Below are 23,375 nucleotides of genomic sequence, written 5' to 3'. Positions count from 1 at the left end.
AGTATCTCATCCTCAGTAAACAAACCAGTACATAACTATATTCATACAAGAAGATGATAAGCAAAGGACCAAAATTAGAAAACATAGTTTAACCACCAAGAGAAAATCCTATGCACATGAACAATTACTGTGGGAGGCACAGTCACTTAAAGTAATCAACTTTTAGTCTTGCTCTGCCTTCCTTCAACATCTTTGAGTTTAAACGAGGTGCCAATCTCCACATTTTAAATTGCAAATTACTTCTCTAAATCATTTAATATCTATCCTTGAAAATTCACATGTCAACAGCTCATTAATATCTACAGTAAATGTAGCTCTCTAAAAAGAACCACAGATTTTACGTTTATTGAGACAGATAGCTGGCACAGAGAAATAGAGCTCCTTCAATTACTACTTGGCAGAAGCTACCTCTAGTTTAAAATCCATCTACAGGAATTTATGGCAACACTGCAGTGAAGAGACTATTTTGAATAAGATTAGCTACTGTTGATGGCAATGCTTGGACAGTGTTTATAAATCAAGCTTAGAACTTAGTATTTTATAATAAGCCACTTCAAAACTATCTACCATAATCACCTATCCAGTATAGTATGATAAACACAAACATGGCTGGAGATTAAAAGTAATAAAATGATCTACACAACGTAATGAATGCAAACAAATTATAAACAAAGACTTCATCCATAAATGTTTTCTAAACCTTGTACCTAACCTAACTCAGACCTTTGTAGGGAACAGAAGACAGAAATTAATGGAAGCAGTACATCTAACACAGGTATTTGAGTAACCCCCAAATTTATTTTCTTATGCTTTGAAAACAGTTTTAACTGATGACCCTTCAAGACAGGAACGACGTAGATCATTAAAGTGATATTCTGAATATACACAGATTTTAGCTGATCAATTTTCAATGATACTGTTAGTAAAATAAAACTTGAAAATTTAAGAGGAAATTAGCATATTAAACTAGACATACACAAGATAAAATTTAAATGTTATAATTCAGATGAAGTCTTAGAAAGCTTGCCAGAGATCCAACTTTTTGCTTGAAATTCAAATGGCATTGGGTTTTTTTGTGTGTATCTTTTATTCTCACTGTTATTTTTGTAAAAGCACTATCATGCTTGAACAAGAAAAGCAGGTGGCATGAAACACTTTCCTATTTTTGGGGGGGTTGTATGGCACAAACAAACACTTTTTTTTTTTTTTTTTGGCCAAGTTAAGGATTTTAGACCATCATTTAGTAAGTACTTGCACCAGTTAAAATGCCAACTACTCAGGAGTGAAAGCCAGCTCAGTTAAGAACGCCTCTTCCTGATCTAAGAAGCTTGTAGCTTCTAGTTTGGAGTTGCAAAATAACTCCACAGAAGAAAGGAATTAAAGAAAAAAAAAAGGAAGCCTTTTTTTAATCATAATTAAAAAAAAAAAAAGCATGGGAGAACCTAATAGAGCACATTTAAGTCCAAACAGTAATAAACAAAATCCTTAATGCACAGTTCCAGCTGCCTGTTCCGTAATTTTTTGAAAGGCTCGTCACGTATGCATAATTTTTGCTAGCCCAAGACCAGAAGCCAGAGATGCTGCGGACAGTGTTAACAGTCAGCTAAGCAGCCTCAAATCGTATTTCATGCAAGTTTTGAATTTAAGTATGAATTCATATAAGAAATACGCGTATGAAAAACGGATAGGTCCTTGGAAGGGCTGTGGGCAAAAGACATTACAGAAGTTTAATTTTAAACCAATACAGTTCAGAAAAAGTGAAGAGGAGGAAGAGTATCCATAGTAAGCTCCTAGTATGAAGCAGAAGGAAAACTGAAAGCACATACACTATGCCTGTGAAAAAGTCTCTAAACCAAAGTGTGGTCCACATTTACATGTACAATTTACAAGAAATTCAGCAGAAAGCAAGATCTCAAGAATGATGTAAAAACAAAACATTAAGCCAAGGCTGTAGCTTTTGGTAAACAACCAACAATCAGAGCACCCGGGCTCACAGTAGTGTTGCTGCTATCATCACCTCAAACCCTCCAGCTGTTACTCTCTCTCCTGAAATTCAACTTCTACCACCTGGAGAAGAAGTAACGGGCTGCCTGCAACCCGACTTTCACTGGTTATGAACGGAGTTATGGTTTTACAGGTAAGCGTAATTTTTTTTTTCCACTTCAGGTCAAGGTTTACCAAAGCTTCCAGTTTAGTCACGTGTAGAAATAACTTACCACAGCTGAGACAAAGTGCAGAAATTTGTTTAATTTACTAATTTACATGCATGATAATTTTTTACACTTACAAATTTAATATGCATTTTAGGCTATGCCAATGTTTAGCAGCAGCAGAGCCATTTAGGTAGTCCTTGCTTACTGCTTACATCCCTTTCTCACAACTGCATCAGCCAAGCCCAGGAAATTATACTGTGCAAGTGCACTAATGACTGGACTGAAAAAGTAGCAAGGGAGCAGGAGACAGCTGCAATTAAGACAAGACGAGCCTGCCAAAAATAAATATCTATATAAATCATACCTTGATAATGCATAATGAACTATATCAGGCACAGTCCTGGTGACTAGCATTAAAGTCGTATGAAATGCACTCCATTTGTTATCAACTAGAAAAACACAGACAATAAAGCAGCCTCAAATGCTGCTTAGTGGAGACCAAGATGGTCTCAAAAGACAGATGAGAAATCAAGAGCCTTGAAGGAATAGATAGGGGAGAGGGGTATTTTAAAGGTTTGTCTTGGTTATCTTAAGCTGAAGAATTTGATCTCATGTGTGTCTCTGAAACCAAAGCACTAGACTTAAGTCATGGCACTAAATTTTGCTGAGCAGATGTACAAATAGATTAGGCTTTAAATATCTTTTTTTTCTTTAAAAACAGTGTGCATCAGTGTATAGTTATAAAGTTTGTAAGAAAATTGCCATCTTTGGCTAACTAGTAAAGAAAAGAAGTAAAATGAAAGGATGCCATGAAATGTGCTACTCCAAGTGCTTCTTCAAATCCTTTTATTTCCAAGTGTAAAAGAACAGTAGTGTTCTGTACTCAAACTTATTCAGTATACGATAAACAAGACAAATGAAGAGCGCTCTGTTAATCTCTTATCAGCCAGATGTCATGATAACCAACTAAGATGCAAAAATACTTGTATTAACTTCTAAAGGCATTGAAAGTTGATAGAAAGGAGACAGCAATAAAACATCAGTCATCAAATAACAATGGCTGAGTTTAAAATCCTCACACAATGGGATATTTATTGGGAATAATAGGGAAGGGCATTAAACTTGTAACCATCCTTACCTGTATGAAAAAAGGAGCTATCAAAAGCATTCTTGACCACATCAGGTATGTTACTAATGACTAAGATAACATGCAAAAATTGCATGCTTTATTGATGAAATCACCCCAAAATGAGATAGAAATTTATGATTGCTTTATGCCAGGTGAACACAGGATACAAGGACATACTGAGCAAGACACAGATAGACTTCTAGCCAATTTAACTCTTAAAAAGGTAAACTATTGGAGTAACTTACGAATCAACATGAAGAACCCTCTGGCCACTTCTGGCACATGCTGCTGCAATAATAGATTCAGGCAAACCTGAAAGAACACATGCATTTTTTAGATCTTAGTGTGCTAAGATACCTTAAAAATTGAAATAAAATTAGAAATCAGTTAGCAACAGGCAATTAAAAAATTTACAATGTCATTAAGTTTTTTAATACTCTTATGCTACTAAAATAACAAACACTCTTCTGTGTTCATTAACATTTTGCCTACTAACATCACCCTATTGAATGCACAATAGTATAGCACACACCGCCTGCAAACACTACCGCCTCTGAGTTAAAGCTCGTCACCAGCTCCTTCTCCAGCTGCCTTGCTGTCTCTAAGCAGATTGGACAAATGCCAGCATAATGATACCCAAATTTTCAAGGGATGCACTGTAACTGTATCCCCTTGGATAGACTTAATCTGAGGGCATTTTTGTGTAGTTCTGTTCACTTCAACGTGACTGACAATGTGATTACTGTGTCACGACCCGTTAAAACAATGTTTATAAATTTCAAAGCTTATAGTTGGTGTTGCATTACCCAGCATGTTGCTCAGGGACACACTGGAGGATATGAAGGTATAAACCTGCTATGATGGCACTGAACATCTCTGCAAGGCAAATAATGTCCTGCATGATGCTGTCTCCTGTACACTGTCTGTTGGCAAACAAACCTAGTGCGCACAGGTCTCAGAATTACAATTAGATTTGGCCTGAGATAGAGCCGACTGGTATGCTGCAAAAGAACACCCAGGAAAAAAGTTCTGTAAGCAGAACAAAAAGTTCGGCTTACAAAGTTCTGCTTTCAAAGTTCTGTAAGCAGACCAAGAATCGAGTGCAAATAGAAAAGCTAAAGTGACAGTGTAGGTGTACTTCACATTTAAAAGGGTAGTTTTAGGGACGGAGCAATTATCTATCAGATGGACATCTTCAAAGTGGAATCGCTATCTTCTGTGTCATGCAGTTATGCTCTATAAAATAGGTATGTTCTCATTATATTTGGAAAAGCAGCAAAGAAAATATATTTTTCTACCACCAATGTTCCTCCGAATGACATGACACCACCTGAACGTTTAATAAACCAGGCTGTTCGCTAAGTTCTACTTCCACTCATTAGATGTTTAGATGCAGTTAGATGACTTGGACTTAAAACTAGACTCAGAAAAGCAGCATAGCCCAGGATCTAACAAGTTGTTCAGTGCTAATTTCGCTAAAATCTCTTCTAAAAAGATCTACTGGCTCTTTAAACAGCTAATTCAGTGAAAGGGATTTATATTCTACAGCTCTACTATTATGAGACACACGGTATGTATTCAAATAAAGGACAAGATTAAAAGAAGTGGAAGAAGTGTTTCACAGATTTTTACAGTGCAGCCCCAGAAGCAGCTGTTCTGGTACAACTGATGTGAGACAGAACTGCAAGTGCAAACAGCAGGTGTGGCAGGGCAGAAGCAACTTGGGTTAGCTGCATGCTAACATCTTCATGAGAATTTTAGGTGTGCAGTTTTCCCCCTCTCTCCAGAATAAGAATAGTGCCTTCTCAAAAGAATATGACACACTGCCAGTTTGATGATTCACTTCAAGTACACAATGCAATATGGTAATGATTACTGGTCTACTATTTACAGATATCAGTTTTTACCCATCTAGAGTAAGAAGCCATTGTTAGACTTGAGTGGAATATTAAGTATAATTTAACACTCTCAATCAGGATCAAACCATTTTAAATGGTTGAGTTGGTCTTTATTAGTTACAGAAATTGAAAAACAGCCTAGAGAAAATCTAGCAGGACTTAGATACATGAGACCACAGTTTCATGAGCTCTATGAGCCAGAAATGGCATCTACCACTATTCTAAACCTTTAGCCTAAGTCTTTGGTTTAGAGAATCTAAATCAATAATTGGGAAAAGCTACAAAATGCCTTGACTGAGACTTCAAAGGATTTTTTTTTTTTTTTTTTTTTTTTTTTTTTTTTTTAAAGTAAGCCATTATATACAGACTATTCTGAAGAAAGAGATAAGGAGAAAATACACAAGAGCATAAGTGCAGCACGCACTTTAGGACAGCCACAAGATCGTTCACGTGCACAGCCAAATGATACAAAAACACAACACTACACTCAGCTAACCTCCACAGGTATTTATACACATACATATATCATATGCTTCATTTCTCTTCGCCTACTAACTGTCTGGAACAGAACCTTCACGCACTGCTTTGTTTGTAGCTTCTGAAAAGATTTTCTTTCCCTCATTTAGGCACAGAGACTATCACTCTAGAAATGGAATTGAGAAACTTGTTTCTCCTTCCTTATTGATAAAAGCCAATGAGAAAGTGTTGTAAAACATCACCAAGTGCTGCCTGGCTGACCAGGACTGGAGTTATAGCTACTAGAGCATAACTGATTGCTTTAAGCTTGATCCAATTGATACTGTGTTGGAGGTCTGTTCTTCCATTAACCTTGGATGAAATTGTTCCCTGAATTAGCTTCCTTGCTCTTGAAAGCTGGCATCAATTTTCTTCACCAATCCTTTGCTTCTAAGATGTGGGGGCGTCCTCAGTACCCACCAGCAACAGAATGAGAAAATACAAGAATGCCACAGCCCATGCATTTTAGCTTTTGGAGAGGCTCTTAGAACGTGATGGATCAAGATATCATCAGTTCTTAAGTGACAAAACTTCAGTAAACCAAAGAAATCAAGATTGTGCCTTGGGCACCAGATTCTGAATTCTATTATCTAACAGAAATAAAACCACATGGAAAACAAGTAGGTTTGTCAAATGCAAGTTACTGCTGCATAAGATCTGGACTGTAAGACAGTTACTTCACAAAAGTTCCTTCCAACAGAGGCGGCACTGGTACACAGACCACTGTAATAAGGATTGTTCCTCTCTAGTCAAGAAAGAAACAAAAAAAGCTACTCTTGGAAAAGCCTCCTTACCAAAATGGTACAAATTTATTTACCTATACCACATGAGGCTGAACCATCTCCTATAGGATGCTCACACAAAATAGCTGCACAAAATAGTTCAGATTATTCAGTAAAGGAAAAAATAATTGTTCTTATTTGGAAAGAGTCTCCTGTTCTGAACTTTGATTTTCCAAGAACTTGAAGCTGAGCTGTACTCACATTTGAAATGCTTTTAGACCCTCGCCACAGGACAGTGACTCTACTTCTCATTCTCAGTTCAGTTTTAATGCAACTATTTACTGCAAGATTTAACTGACCACAGGAGAAAGTTCATATTGAATTACTTAGAATATTGATTCTAAAGTTCCACTTATACCTAACGAGTAAATAAAGCTGAGTATCTATAAGATGTTCTTCTTCATGAAAGATTACTTTTAACACTTCCTGCCCTTTGCCCCTCTTTGGGAACACTCAGCTTTTACTTTTGCTAGCTTAAGGGATGAAGGACTTGGTGTTACAACCTGTCACTCATGATGCACAATGTTTCTGAATGGGAAGCTGAGTTGTGGTTTGGGTTCAATAACTTCTATCAGAAGTCAGCAAGCTCTGAAGGACAATCTACATTTCCTTTTAGATAAAAAAAAGCAGTGAAAAAAATTAAGTTTATACAGCAATGAAATTGCTGAGTCATTGAGAGATATACCCTCTGGTATCACTAATAGTAACCAGTATTTTCCTATTAAGTTACTAGGGATATCAGTGTCTGTGAAACACAGCTCACATTTGATTTTATTGCATCTAAAATGAAAAAGGATACTTTCTCAAAAAAGGTTTCAAGTCCAAACAGTTTTTTAGCTTTCCGATGGCACAGTATGAAATAAGAAGTTGGAACAGTAAACATACGATTCAACCACAACAAAGCAGCAACAAGATCCAGTCCCTGATATTTATATATAAACATCTGGCAGCACAAGAGAGACTTACGTGGAGTAGTAAGGAGCCCACGCAATTCTTTGTAGTATCAATTTAATACGCTGACATGGAATTTCCTCATATTTCAGGCTTAGTCAATACAGAAATAGCAGTGCCTATTATCAAGATGCATAAAGACATTCTACGCTTCCTGGCCCCTTCATATTTTAGAATGCTTACATGTGAAATATTTCCACCAACAGTCCTGTCCCTCAATTTTATCACCAGGAAAAACAATAAGTTTTTCTTCATGATGGAGGACTGATTAGTACCCAGTACCTATATTGTCATTTCTTGATGACACAGACTTCTTTCTCCTCTTACTAACCCCCATGGAGCAGATGCAATATGAGCTAAGTTAACCCCTCTAGCTTTCTCAAAGAAACACGCTGCAAAATTTCAGTGAAGCAGCACATTGCATCTGCAGACAGATTATAAAAAGAATAAAGTTAAGGATTTTACTAATGAGTGATCTCTGGATCACTAGTATGTTCTAATAGGTAAACCATCGTAGGAACTCCTCAACACCTATCCAGACAGTGATACATTCACGTGGATCAGTGACACTGCCTCACTGAAACATAAACAAAATCAACACGAACTAACTTCTAAACTTGCATTGGTTCAAGAAGGGGATGACTAAATACTTGCTCTTCTGTGCTTGAAATTCTTGCATGCTGTCAGAAAGATGCCGAGACAAAAATGGAAGCAAATAAAATCGTTAACGAGTGGATTCTGATTACACTAACATGCACTTTGGCACGGCTCTCTTCAACATATACAAACTGAGATGAGTCCTACACATTTATCTGGTTCTTGAGCTATTTGCAAGATGCACTGAAAACTGCCACAAGAGATTCCATGACTGTATCAGAAATAGTTTCAGCACCAGAATAAAGTAATCCAGAAAGAGGACAGTATAAACACTAGGTTAACACACATGCTTACGATGAAGAATCAAGTCCCCATTTCAGAGCACTAGTTTTCACTCCAGCTGTGCAACTCCCAGCTCTGGTATAACCTTCTTGGATACATAAGAGCCAGATGAATCTCAATAAATCTTACCAATGTGACTATCGCAAGCTGACATCGAAGTTTACATCTACTTGATTCCAGCAACATATGACCAAGATAATCTCTGTTACAAGAGGTTTCAGACCTTCTCTACAGAACATAATCAGCTATACTTTCACTTTCATGAATGATGCATTTTATAAGTAAATAGAGGACTACCTACAAACATACAGTTGTCAAGGTATGAATCTTATTTTTAGCTTCAACACAGCAAAATGAAAATTAGAAGTAACTCTTGAACTAGAAAGCTTTCTTCTTCAATTTTAAGAGCCAATTCATTTTATAAGCTCTACAAAATAAAGTTATAATTCACCTGTGTGTAATTAAAAGCTAGTTTTCAGGCTTACGCATTATCTCATGCAATTAATAGCTATACATAGTGCTATAGTGATGTGCTGCATCTTCAACTGACTTGAAATGGACGCATTCACCTCCCCAAGCAATACACAAACTGAACAGCTGCATATGAGGGGAAGCATCTCAGCTCCGAAGTTTTTCCACTGAAAACCATTCTCCAGCCATTTGGCTGGGAAGCTTTTTACTTGTGAAAAAGCTTTCACTTTTTTTGTGAATCACACAAGCTTCCTCTTGAAGAGGTTTAAATGTCTAATGTGCCTCACTGTGTCTACTAAATAAATCACAAGTTGCTTTTTCATATCATAAAATGTCGAAGGAAAATATATTCAAAATGCTGGGACAGAAACAATTTCAAAACAATCTTCGGGAGTCAGACAGTTGACCGACTGCAATAAATTTTGTTTGTATTCAAACTTCTAAAGTGATTGTGGAGAAGCTCATTAGAAAATCTTCATGGAATGTTTTAAACAGAAATCCTATGTTTTGACAGGGTTTTTAAAGTTAAAGCTAGCTAATTAAAACTAACAATAGTTGCAATTATTTTTATTGTATGTCCATATTACAGAATAATATCATAAAATGTTTCCTCATTACAAAATACGGTAATGTTACTGACACCATCTACTAAGATGAGTAAGAAATGATAATTAGTTAAGGAAGGAGCCATATGTAAAAAGTTTCTTATCCTTCACCACTTTTCCAATGCTACACTACTGCAAGGTGAGGGATTCTGTTTATCTGAAAGGAATAGCAACTTGATTCCTCCTCATCAGAGATCTGCTTCCAGTAGGAGGAGGATTTTCTAAGAATTTTGTGTACTTTGATGTATCAAACTAAACATAATTTAGCTAAATACATCAGTACATACTCACATCTGTAAGAAAGAACAGTTCAGTCACAACAAACCTACAAAGATCCTCAAGTCCATTGCCTGACCACTTCAGGGCCAACCAAAAGTTGAAGCAGGTTACTGAGGGCACTGTCCCAATGGCTCCTGCACACTGACAGGACAGGGCACCAGTCACCTCTCCGGGAATCCTGTGCAGTGTTTGACCATCCTCATTATAAGGACATTTCTCCCGTCGTCCTCTTTGAACTTTCCCTGGCGTAGCTTTGTGCTGTTTGTACGCACCCTGCCCTTGGCTCCCAGCAAGCAGAGACCAGCACTTCCCTCTGCTACTCCTTAGGAGTAATTGTAGTAACTCTCAATCACTCCTGACCCTTTCTGATTACTCCTGATTCAGAACAGAATTTCAGGGTACCCTGATGAGATCTTTTCCATAGGAATTCTTCACCTTAATGTCCCTTCTCTATATTTTCAACAGCTCACCAGAGGAGTACAGTCTCTTCCTTCTGTGAGATCAGCAAATAATCTGGAAAATCTGAGAAACACTAACAGGCCGAGGACGGCAAAGGCTTCACAAAATAATTAGTTTTCTTATAAGAGCAGCAAGGGACATCTCACAGGATCTGGAAAAGAATCCCATTTGAGGTATCAGCGGGATACCAAGCCTTCAAGAAGGCTGACATAGCAGCTCTTCTGAACAAGAACATTCAGAATAGAAAGCATGCCAGAAAAAAAACCACTCAGTTTTAAGTTTAAAAAGTCAGCAGGAAGAAAATAAAGGTACATTTACACTTGCAATAATAAAAGCATTAGGAATTATTCACTTTTCAAAAATCTATTTTTACAAAACTATCTCCAATGCTAACTTCATCATTCACATTATTATATTTAGGTTCGTTTTTCACTGTGTATTTTTAGAACTGTTTTAGTGTCTGGAAGTGATTTCTCCTAACACTATACTTACATAAGATAAACAAGAAGTACTTACACCACTCCCAGCATATCGAACAATAAATAATAGATTCTCCTGACAGGACTTTGATGACCTGGCAAAGCCCGAGTGCTTTCAGCCAAAATCATATGAAACCATAAATCACTCTTTATTTTATAGAATATTTCAAAACGGATTCCTGCTTTCTACCTTGAAAGTCATTTCATGTGTTATTTATAGCCACTGAAAACCAGAATGGAAAGAAAATTGCATAGAACTAGAAAATTTACTGTGACTGCTTTTATAAAGAATAACTCCTATTTAGGAAAAAAAAAAATTAGAATTACTGGCAAACTTGTGAATACAGCCACCTTTTAAAGAGTACTGTCCTTTATTTTATAACTTCACTAGAAGTTAAGACAGGAGTCCTGCAATATCAGGAACTAGTTTACCAAGTCAAGACTGAATATAATCCAAACAATTGAAGAAATTGAAAGTAAGGGATACCCTGTATCCTTAAACACTCACTTAAATATTTATGTTATGGCTGCTTGCATTTTGCAAATATTGCTAATCTTTACATTTATAGTGATTTATGCCATAAATTCAACAGTGCTGAATGTTTTGCCTGCAAGTTTTCCTATTTGTTAATTGCCTGAATAAAATCCCTGCCACTAACTCCGTGATCTGTGTCACTCTCTCAAACAGTTTTTTTTAATGTACTTAAAGATCTCATAACATTCCCTCCTTGTAAACAGTTGACCCATAGAAGGGTAGCAATAATGAATATGATTATTGCCCACTCTGAAGTCTCCATGTATGCACTTACAATAACAGCCATCCAAAACTACATGCTACAGGATTTAACATAAATAACAATCAACAAGTGTAATTTTCCAAAATACCAGAACTACTGCAAGTATAATAACTGCTTTGGCAGAAAATCATCCCATGAAGACATTCCTACTTGGTTAGTGGATAACATGAACATAGTAATATAATCCGAAAGTAAGGAAACAGGGATTCAAGAGCCTTGTTGGGGAAGAAGTTAAGATAAAACTTAAAATGAACTTCAATTCTACAACAAGAAATGGGGATAGAATGAAAGAACAATGTCATAACAGCTTTAATTCCCATGTTGTATTGTCACTGAAAACCTCAAGATATTTTTATGTCTTACAGTAATCTAATTTTCTTAAGAACTGTGTATATGAGTTCCATGATAGTAATTAAACTTTTCTTACTGAACCCACGAGGACTTGTATTTTTGTACTACATATCCGGAGTGTTCTAAAATTGTCTGTGCAAGAACATGTTTTATTTGGGTTAAAGAGAAGTAGTCTCATCAATAATTGAATTTGCTTTTACCATAGAAATACTGATAAAGTAATTGAACCTAACTCTTAAATGCATCACAGATAACAAAAATTTAGTGTGAGGTTCCATTTTCAATAAGCTTACTCCAGGGAAATAGTTCAATGAGCCTGAAATAAAAACAAACTCCAATCTAATGTTACCACTCAATCTAATTACTAAAATTAACAGATACAGAAGTTATAAAACCCGAGGAAGGCCAGGCAAGCAGAAAAGAGTAAAAAGAAAAAACATTAACACCAACATTTCAGTTATTATAATATGACAATTAGATATGCATATGTACACCCAGCATTGGCTATAGCATCAGTACACGGAGTTAAAGACTCTATGAAATTCCTTCAGCAGCTGTTTCCTGAAAGATAAAAATCTTGCTTGGAATAATCTTTCTCAAAAGTAGTTTAGTACCAGTATTTAATACAGTTAAAAAAATAGACAATTGACACCGTTAGTCATCATTTGTATATGTCTTTAATAGAAGAAATGCAAAGCAAAGTCAGTAATTCTGGAAAGGCAGAAGCTCTGAACATCTTCAAACTAGGCATAACAGTGCTCTCTGTAGGAGGGCAAACATCTCAAAAAGGCATCTTCTCATACAAATCCATACCAACACCATCTACAGCAACATTTCAACAAAAGAATTCACCTCATGGAATTTTCCCGCACAGCATGAAATGTCTAGTATTAAAAGCTGTTTCCAAAGCAGGGAAAACGATGGTGGGTATGCGCTCCTGGACCGACCCTCACTGCCACAGACTGCTCAGCCAGAAGTGCCTCGCTTCAGGTGAACACTCCTAGGAGCACGGCTGGAAAGCGCAGGCCTTCCTGTCTGTGACCTGCTACTACCAACCACTGTTACGCATGAAGCCTAAGGTTTAACATGCATGTTATACAGCAAGCAAGAACACCACTACAGGGACAGCAAGGACAGCACACAACTGCAGCCCGTGACTCACTCTGCCTGCAACACGGTCCTGTGAGGCCCCTCAACGTAAGAGCAGCCAGAGCAAACTGGATTACATCTTATTTTTAACAAAAATTACAGAACCTCCAGAAGAAAATTTTGACAGCATGTTCTTGTTCTCCATAGGAATCGTGAAAAGATGAAGTCTTATCTATGCTTGTTTTAGTCAGATGTGTTAAAGATGTAACACCTTCACTAGCTTCCTTAGCATCTAGAATACGCACCATTCCTGTTTTCACCTTTTACTTTTCTTAGCCAGATTAGCTAGAGAAAACATAAATACTAATTTTATGAAGCCGCATTTCCTTTAATTTTCTACACCACTGGATACAAAAGCATTTTTCATGGAAATAAAGACTAATTACACTCTTAAATCACAGGAGTTGTACAGCTTTTAATACTTCACCCTTTCAGTTTGGTAATTTAGCCATTTGTTGTTTGCTGTTATTCTCTTTTACTCAAAACAGTCACAAATCTCAACACATAAGAAAACATCAGCTTCATTACTAAGGCTTCCACTCCAAACAACAGAACCAAGGACACAGTGGGGATCTCTTAATTTCTAATTTTAATTTAAGAAATTATTTTAAATTTTAGTTGTAGTTATAATGTTGTGGTATGTTTCAGTGACACATTTGAGATCTCCACTATCACTCACTGGAATAGAAAATTTATGATTTTGTATAGGATACACAAAGCATAGGCAGTCTGAGAAAGTTCAGAGTCAAGTCAAGTACTTGCAGTCCTACATTTTCTTGTACACTGAATAAAATGCTTTAACGAGAAGTATCCAAAAAGAGGAAGTTTGGGGTTGTCTGTAAGCAAGCACAGGGATTATAAAAAAGTTTTTCAAGAGAGAATGCAATTCTCACACTACGGGACACAGTTAAGATTATCAGCATAAACCATATTTCCCACCATAATACTGAGTTTGGCTCTTCAGAACTACTTTCAGTTCACTGAAGAAAGTTTTCAACTCATCCAGCAGGGCTATTTCAGGGTGACAGTGGCTTTGTGAAGCACCAAAGCAGCACTCGACCTTAGGAGTACAGGGGCTGGGGTGCGACTGGCGAGCTGGCACTTCACAGACAGCGCCCGCTGCCCTCCCGGTGACGCCCCGCACCGCAGCTATCCCTTGTATCTTAAATAACTCCTGACGCTGAAGCCTAAACACCAGTTCCCGAGCAGCCCGCCAGCACAGGTACAGAGATGCCGCGCCGTCCACATAGGCGCCTCCTGGCAGACCCGCCACCCGCAGCCCCACGACCTCGTTTCCCCACACATCGCTGCCGCTCCCCCCGCCCTCAGCCGCCACGGTCGCGCCCTCTACGGTCCCAGCACCCACAGGCCGGCCCGCGCCCCGCGCCGCCGCGTACCGGTCCCTATCACCACCACATCGAACTCGGAGGGCAGGTTGTCCGCCATCTTGGGAGGGGCACCGTCACGTCGCCTGCGCTGCCGGAAGCGGAGGCCGCAGGAATCTCGGCTGCCGCACACAAGGGCCGCCGGTAGGTGTAGTCCTCCCGCGCAACACGCTGACGTCACGCGGCCGGGCGGAGCGCCGTGCTGCTTCGTAGTCTCACGGCGCGGGCGGCCCGCTGCCCGGCAGCTTGCTTCTCTTCTTTTTTTTCGGGTACTAAATATGGTGGAAGCAACGCGGAACATGTGCGAGCGCCCAGCACCCGTTTGTGAGCTTCCGAAATTCGACGGTATGACCGAGGGCCGCCTCCTCGCTAGAAACCAAATGCACGCGCTGCAGGGCAAGGAGCCCTATGGGCTGTACCGATTGTGGCCTCTTCACTGCACTCACCGCTACAACTCCGTAACTCACAGCAGGCTTTGTCTTTTTTTGTCATTTGAGATCTAAGAATATATTTCCCATATTAAAGCCTCCTCACTGCCCAGTTGTGGTAATATCTTTCCTTTTTCTGCTGTGTCAAAGACATTTTAAAAGAAAGTGCATTAGCTTGTTTCTGGTCATTAATTCCGTGTCCCTCCTTGTCAACAGCCATTAATATTGTATGTTGGACTGTACCTGGTTCTCTGTTGCATTCAGAAACTTTCTGTTAGCCCACCAGGAACACTGTCTGCTCCTGTGAAGCCTACAGTCTGGCTTTCCCTGTTCTTTCACGTCACAGAGAAATGAAAGGGAAATCAGCAGTGACAAGGAACGCACCGCTTCAGAGCAGCACCCCTGTACCACCGGACTGAGTGAAAGCATACTCAGAACAACAAGTTGTATTGTAAATACCCAAATGTATGTACAGCAGTGTAAGCAAAATAACCTAGCACAGAGTAGCTGTGTCAGCATGCTTGAAATTTAAGTTTTACTTTTTATTTTCCATTTAATTACTTGTACGGGTTTAAACTAATCTCTTATGACTATTCATTGTGTATGATAATATACAAATCTTAACACCTTCAATCAATAATAACAATAAAGCAGCTAGCAGCTTGTTAACACCTTCTTACAAGCTCCTAGTGCACATACCACAAAGAACAGTGAAAGGGGTATGAAGCAACTAATGGAAACCAGAGCCCACCTTACCCCCATGGTACTGCCAGACGTGCTACAGCAGAGTTCAGAGCAGAAAGTGACCTAGCAGTACATTTCAACACAAGAATAAAAAACATATAAACATTGATGCCTGATTACAATGCAAATAACTATGTAAAAGAGAAAAGTAGTAGTTACGGATTGAGATGTAAAAGTAGTAAAATCAAATCTTATGTTCCTTATATTATGCTTCCAAATGTCTCATAGAAATGTTAAGAACTTTTCCATTTTGCAGCTTCTGTAGTCCAACTGTGCTAACGGGGCTGCCATGCCTACCTTTCAACCTCTAACAAAAACATTCAGCTCCAGAGTTCTCACAATGTTGGATCATCCTGACCTCAATGTCTGGAGCAGAGGAACAAAACATCACTATACTGGTTAGCTCAGATAAGACAAATTCCCCTTTCACATTCTTTCCTTACTGAGAGAGAATACTCATGAAAATATAATTTGATTGTGAAAATCTTCTGTTATTGTTTAGTATAATTGTAGGACTGCAACAGAACTGAGCTATTTCGCTATCAATGTCTTACTGTTTCTCAAGTGCTTAAGTATTTATTCCAGCACAAAATGCTGTTGTTTGGTTCCCTGAGTTCCTGTTAGCTTCATTCATAAGATGCAATCAGTGCAATCCTATTTCATGATGACAGTCATTATCCACTGGACCAGAAATTTTTCTTAGTACTATTTACTTGACAAAATTGATTATTCAGGATCTTTAACTGCAAACTGTGGGTCTGTCAGCCCACAAAACAAAACAAAAATATTTTCCCATACCTTACATTTTTTATATCAGCAAACGTAAAATATGTAAGTATGAATAATTTTTATGAGAATTTCACGGACCTTGAGAAAATGTCTTGCCATGTTTTTCTCTTTAGCTATTTAATTGCAATGTCATAGTAACAGAAAGCAGCATACCCAATTCTGCATGGATGAATAAGCACATTCAATAAAGAAGATTTAACAGAGTAAATCAAACAGTGGATTAAACATTTTCTGCATAACAGACCACAAAATGGGCATTCATTTTACCAATAGATCCTCTACATTAGAAACAAGAAGAAATGCACACCAACGTAATTAAACTGCACATCCTGTGGGCTGATTGCAAATTTCCCTATATTTTATAAAACTAGGTCTCATCAATTAGAACTGCCAAGAAGCATTCAGGAATGCACACTGACCAGACAAAATTTATTTTTTTAATCATTTGTATTACATAATTTTTTTGTTTGTTTTTGTGAAATAACTCATAATCTGATATACTGAAAAGAATCCATAGGCATTTTTAGTAGTAACAGTTCAGAAGGACACATGCAAAGATCAGTCTGAGATTCCACATTTAGCAGTTTTTAATATATTTTCTGCAAGCAACTTCTCTGGCTTTGCTTTCAGGTAAAACATCTATTTTCTTATACAAACTTAGATTTTTGCTTCATACCTTTTATTTTAGATTTTCACATTTTCATAGAACTACCTTATTTATTTTAAAGTTTATGTAGATTATATCTAACTTTACTAAAATACTTCTTGGAAATGTAGTAATCTTAGCAAGAAACTCGTAACCTATATGTTTTTATTTTTCCAGATAGAAACACTGAAGCCCAAGGCCATAGGAAAAAAAATCAAGAAAAGTCAGTATTTGAACAATTAAGTTTGTAGTTGCCTCAAGATCTATTTTCAGATCATTTCAGCAAATATTTCCTTCTCTAAAAAAAACAAACAGCAAATATTTCACACTATTATGATTTTTTTAATTACATAGTATCTTTATCCTGCCATGACTTCACGTGTGAAATCTCATTCTTCACTTTATTATTCACTCAGTGGATACAGAATTTAATTCTCCTTGAGTACCAGTTTGAATAAGGATCAGCAGCAGGATCGGGCCTATTAGCTGCTTGAAACGTCTATTGAATAACCTGATTTATCCAACTAAATGGCTCATTAGTTCAGGCAGCAAGAAAATGTTTGTGTGTTGCTGAAGTTATGCATGGTTGTCATATAGAGTTTGCTGTTATGCAACTGTCAGTCACTCAAGCATGCACAAAATAGATTGTTCATTAACTACGGAAACAGCCACTCTACATTCAAGCATGCTTGGAAAAGTATATTTCTTTACAAAATCTTTTTCAACTCTGATACACATTTATTCTTTGTTACTGATACCTGAATATTTCTTTCTACCTCTTAGCAGCTTCCAATTGTCTGTCTTTGCTCCCACTTATGCCCATAAAACACATTATTTGTGTTTTATTTCTTACATTCCACAGTGAGACACTGTTCTGATCTTGCATTATTCTGGTCCACACTACAGATTTCAGATTCCCCATACCTGATAAATGATTGTTTGGCTACCAAATCCATGGAGGGACAGATAGGAGGACTCTGTCACTCTAAACTTCCTTAGGAAGTGCAATTTTAATTCCAGAGCAGTAATAGCAACTTGTAATCAAAATGGTAGTTATTTTTCTTGGAATGATAGAAATTATTGTTAATCTTTGCATGAACTCACACATACATATACATAGCAAATGGCAATGTATTTGGAACGTTTTTAAGCAGATCAAAACTTCTGTTTCCTTCATTTTCTTCTATGTAATTCATCTAGTGGAGGTCTGATCTATAATAAACACTGAGAAAAATAGTAACAATCTCACAATTTCTATCAACAGATTCTGCTCCTTAAGTCCTAGAGCTAATGAAATTGAAACTGTAGATACTTAATGATCTTATTTTAATAAACAATGTTTATGTGTAATTAATCCAGTTATCATACAGTCTCGGATGTATTTTGTTGTTCTTGTAACAATCTGGTAAGGTTGTCCCTGCTGCACAGGTACTACACTGGTTGGCACACTGGGCCCGACTGCAGCCCTATTAAGTCATATGGATCTTGTCATTTATTTATCAGAACTGGGATTGGAGCCTAAACTGCAAATTCTCAATCACATGTTGATACCTAATTCCTGTATGTATGAATAGTCCTTTAATACAGTAATCTTGGCGTTGGTTAACCAGTGAACAAAACATATTAACAACAAAAAAATCTCAAAACATTAAACCTACACACTGAAACTAAGGAGCACTGAAACGAATGATGAAATTGCCACTTTCACTACTAAGATGGTACTTCAAGAGATGGGAAAAGAAAATTTGATTTTGCTTCACTTCTGTAAGCATGCAAAGCAACAAGTCCATTTTTCCAATTCTTTAATTAATGATATATTGCAAAAATTCTGTAGGTTGCTCATTGCAGTCAAAGCATTCTTGTACAAACTGAAGGCAGAGGAGAAATAAATGGGATCATAGCTCTGATCAGGCTGCTCTGTCCAGCGTAACTGTGAGAATAAGCAAGAAGCTCCACTCTAGCTTCATTAATGATTTCTTAGGAGTTATACAGGAATCCTAAAAATAGCAGTGTGCAGGATGGAGGAGATAGTCTTTACAATAGCTCACAAGTTCAGGGTTTTAGTTTGTTTTGTTTTTGCTACAAGTTAATCTTTTATACTTGAAATGGCTTACAAATCTAGGATGACTAATAATGGTGCAGTTTTTATAACTTGTTTCTTAGAGACATGTGGAGGAGACTTACCTTAGGAACTGGAGATAGAGTGAACTATGTGTAGTAGAATCAGACTGTATCCTGACTTACATTGCTCTAAAAGTGTGACATTAGTGCATTATATGCAATATGTGGTGTCAGTTCAGTTTTTTATTTAGTTAGATTACTTCTGTCAGTGCTCTCTAGCAGTGGCAAAAATCATTTAGTAGAGCATGCGAATTATTATTGCTGTATGTTCTCTTTTAGTTTTTTGAGTGGGTTTTACTTTTGTTTTTTGAATCATTTAGACATATTTGTAAAACACCCTTTCTAGATAAAAACTCTAATACTTCTGAAATAGAGACAGGATAGTGTAAACTATTTTTGAAACTGAAATAATGTCAATAACTTAAGCAAAAGACTACAACTTTCTGTACATTTCAGGGAAAAAAATCATCAGGAGTTTGTAACGGTGTTTCAGGTAAAGCAATTCTTCCTCTCCAGAAGTTTACTTCACCCTCCTGGTAGAATCTTCTGAACCATATATAAGAGGCCCTTGAGACTACCTTGACAAGGTGGTATTTCTGGTGGAACTTTGCACATGACTTTTGAACTGCTTTATTTTAGACTCTATACTGTGTATGGATTACCAGATCTTCCTATTCAAATGAATAAAAGAAGATGCAACTCACCACTGTGTCATCACTCTGTAAATGAAAAATTATAAATAGTTCCTCAACATACTAAAACTCTCAAGTTCAAGACTGGTAAAAAAAAAAATGGCAAAATCAGTTACCAGGGAAAATGCTCTCCTGTGCTGATGTCAGGATAATCGTCAAGTGTGGAATACTCACACTGCATGTAAAGGAATGCACAGCAGTCAGTTCCTGCCTAGCATTAGAAAAGACTCTGATGTAGAAGCCAAAAATGTGTTCTGGAAATACTATGGATTTCTAATGAGGATTAAGCATCATGGCAGTTGAACCACAAAAGATGTAAGGAAACTGCCTAACCACAGCTACATAAATCATAATGATTTATGTAGGCACAAGCTGCAATTCTATTTCCCTCACTTAAAAAAGACTTCTCATTTGCCCAACTCTGTGTATTCTTCATCAAATGTGTAGGTTATAAGACAGAGAAATCATCAACTTGAAATGACTCTAGCAAAACTGGAAAAATGTATCTCCATAGAACAATTCCCTAATCAATTCAGAATTAGCCAGGTTGGCTGGAAGAGTTTTTAAACTGCGGAAATAGTGCAGGCACTACAACATATATGTGTTTGAAATCAAAGAAAAAGCACTACTGAAATCACAGCTTAGAAATGTTAGTTCCTCCAATATGTGACCGCTTTTGCTACTAAAAAGCACACAGCTGGCCCCATGTGGAAAGCCAAGTCACAGGGACTTAAAATAAAATTTCAAAGTTTTTCAGTCATCTCATTGCAACCTTTAAAGGTTCTGGGCCCTGATCAAAATTTAGAAAAAATAGCGGTCAGCCTGAAAAAAGAATACAGGAGAGGGCTAGGAAGAAACTTGAAGGGAAGCTGGAGAAGATCAGTGTAGCAAACAAGTTTGTGATAAATCTCCAGGAGTGGATTAAACTAACAGAGCCTGCCTGTGACTGGATAAAGTTGGAAGGTAAGCCATTCTTCTACAAGGACAGTTTGAAAGACACATTTTGACTAACTATGGTATGATTCTGTGATAATGCCGGATAAATCATAAGGAAAAGCAAACAACCAGTTAAAATGAATTCAAGTATACACAGTTGAACCTTATTTATGCTAGTAACGAAATAAATTATAAACTCTCGTAGAATATATGTACTTTGCATATGTAACAAGTATGTTTTTACAGCTTCTTTATATGTTCTACAAGATAACAGCATTTTTAAAACATTCCTTTAATAACCAATGCCTCCTGTTTCTTCTCACGTACTGAAAATGAGTCAGAACAAAATTCTGTATCAATAACATCAATAGAAATTGAGAAGAATGACTGAAATTATGTGATCATAAAACACAACGTTACAAAAAGTAGAGTTTGGTGCTTTCTGTACCAGCAACTCCATTGTTTGTATATTCCAACTTCTAAAGTCTTGATCAATTGTGATATGTCAGATATTGCCAGTAAACAACAGACAAAAGGAAAATGATTGGATAAATAGCCCTACGAAGAATATATAAAGTGGCGTGATAAATCAAGGTTAGTAACTGTGTGTGTCTAGTCATAGTCAGTTACTGCCTTAATTTGTTTGCGGCATTACTTTAAGCAGTTTATAATGCATAGTAAGAGATTTTCACACGTATGTTCTCAGAGTGTAGGAAAAATATATCTTTTCCAACACATCTGGAGATCATACTTATATGAAAAACTTATCTCTTTTCTCTGGAAATATTCCTTTTATTTATCGCATTGCATTTCTTTCATTAACTTCTTCAGACTTGTGGCCGATTAGGGCATAGTCTTCTTTCCTTAGTTGACCCATTTTCTACCATGCAAAGTTCAGCCTCTTGTATCATCGTGTCTGCTAAGTGATTAACAAAAATAATTATGTGTACAGATAGGAGTAATTATCTCACTGTATATACATATTTAAAAACATGCACAAATACTTAAAAAAACAGTAGATGGTCTGGGAGATGGATAACATGGCATATCAAGCAAAAAACAAAAACAAAACCAACAACAAAGAAAGAACAACAGCCCACAAAGTGCGAGGCTCTTGTTCCTCATTTGAGGAGAATGGAAAAGTAAAAGATCTTTGAATTTTTTTTTTTTTTTTTAATGAACAGTAGTCTTCTCCAGACTCAAAAATCATAAATGACACATGGCTGAAAAGAAAACAGAAGATAAACCAAGACTTTAAGTTCTGAAACTGAAAAAGCTCCCTTTGGAAACTCACCATAAATATTCCCTTATAATTAAAGGGCTTAAAGTAGTCCATAAAGCCAAGTGAATTGATGCATCTCATATGCAGTATTTTTACCTAGACTTCACCAGTGAAACCATAAACAAAAGACTGTAAAGGCCTCAGATGAAATGAGTTCTTGCAGGCTTGCATTCCTGTGAAGATATACTTATTGCTAAAGACTCAAACATGAAACTATATCCAAGAGACATCTACAAGTCAGGAATGAGTTAACAGTGAGCTATCAGTTATATCAGTAAGTTAAAAATATGAACTAAACTGTAACAACTATGAAATGATATAAACAGATGAATAAATGTGATGAATGTAATGCAGCAAACATAATACTCCCTTTTTTTTTTTTTTACTTTTTTTTTTTTTTAACTTCATAAAAGTCTGTGTTTGAGGTTGAATTTGCCTTAGTTGAGAAGTGCCGGGTCAGTTGGAGCAGCACTTATCGCTCTACAGCAAGAGCAGAGATTTAGTTCAGGCTTTACAGCTGCAGTGGTGAAAACTTATTAATGTTTCTGTGGGTACAGAGGGCCAGGAGGAGCTGCCAGACCCTCTTACTCTATTTTCCCCTGAAAGAACATGAGAAAATGGCTGTCAATTGTAGGAAGGTGATTTGGGGAGACTTTTTTTATTATTATTATTTAATGGACTGTGACTAGAAAGAAAGCTTGAGTTTCTCTAAAGAGTTTCTACAGCTGTCAGTCTTGCTTTTAAGAAACAGGAGTATGTCTGATCACCTCTTATTTTTAGTTAAGTACATTTTCTAAAGCCACATGCAGGAAATGCTTATTAAGCATTTCTCTCAACCTTACAATTAAAAGTTTTCGTGCTTTTTTTTTTAATTTAAAAGATCCTGGTTAGGATTTTAGAGTCAGAGAGTAACTACAGGGGTTCACTGAGATTTTAAAGAAATTTTAAATTAAATTACATTCAGCTTGTCTCACAGAAAGGAGAAAAGTACATGTTTTTCTTTTAGAGATTGTAAGCTGGTGCCAGACTCTGTGTAGTAATGCTTTTGAGAATTCAGAAGGGACACTTACGATTTAACATCTATTTTTCATTAATCCAAACACAGTGCACACTCCACATAAATGCTAGCTTTTTTTTTGTGCAGAAAATAAGACATCCACATTGCACTTCTGAAACTTTAATTAAACCGCATGTGTCTAGGCAAAGAATGTTTATACTGTAAATATGTTGTGGATCAGCAATATTAAAGTATTTAGCGACTTTTATAAGAAGTTTGCATCTTAATCTCTCTTCAGAGGATAATGCAAGTGAGAATTCTACTACATTTAAAATCTACATTTCAACACCATGGCCATGACAAGCATGTTATCTAGTTTAGGCATTCCTATAAACAG

General features: G+C 36.9%; 1 protein-coding gene across 7 annotated transcripts in view; it reads right to left on the bottom strand.

The window, feature by feature from the left end:
• The window catches only part of LOC110403045 (rab proteins geranylgeranyltransferase component A 1-like), a 117,150-nt gene extending 102,091 nt beyond the window's left edge, over positions 1 to 15,059 (bottom strand). For all 7 annotated transcript variants that reach the window (XM_021405808.1, XM_021405805.1, XM_021405810.1 and 4 more), the window contains exons 1-2: positions 14,356 to 15,059; positions 3,528 to 3,594 (exon numbers count right to left, since the gene is read on the bottom strand). In XM_021405808.1, the coding sequence (XP_021261483.1) occupies positions 3,528 to 3,594; positions 14,356 to 14,644 (356 nt within the window). In that variant the 5' untranslated portion in view covers positions 14,645 to 15,059. The remainder of the gene's footprint in view (positions 1 to 3,527; positions 3,595 to 14,355) is intronic.

This window comes from Numida meleagris, chromosome 8, assembly GCF_002078875.1.
Source record: "Numida meleagris isolate 19003 breed g44 Domestic line chromosome 8, NumMel1.0, whole genome shotgun sequence".
Classification (NCBI taxonomy): Eukaryota; Metazoa; Chordata; class Aves; order Galliformes; family Numididae; genus Numida; species Numida meleagris.
The sequence above is the reverse complement of the archived record's forward strand: the minus strand, read 5'-3'. Positions and strand labels throughout refer to the sequence as shown.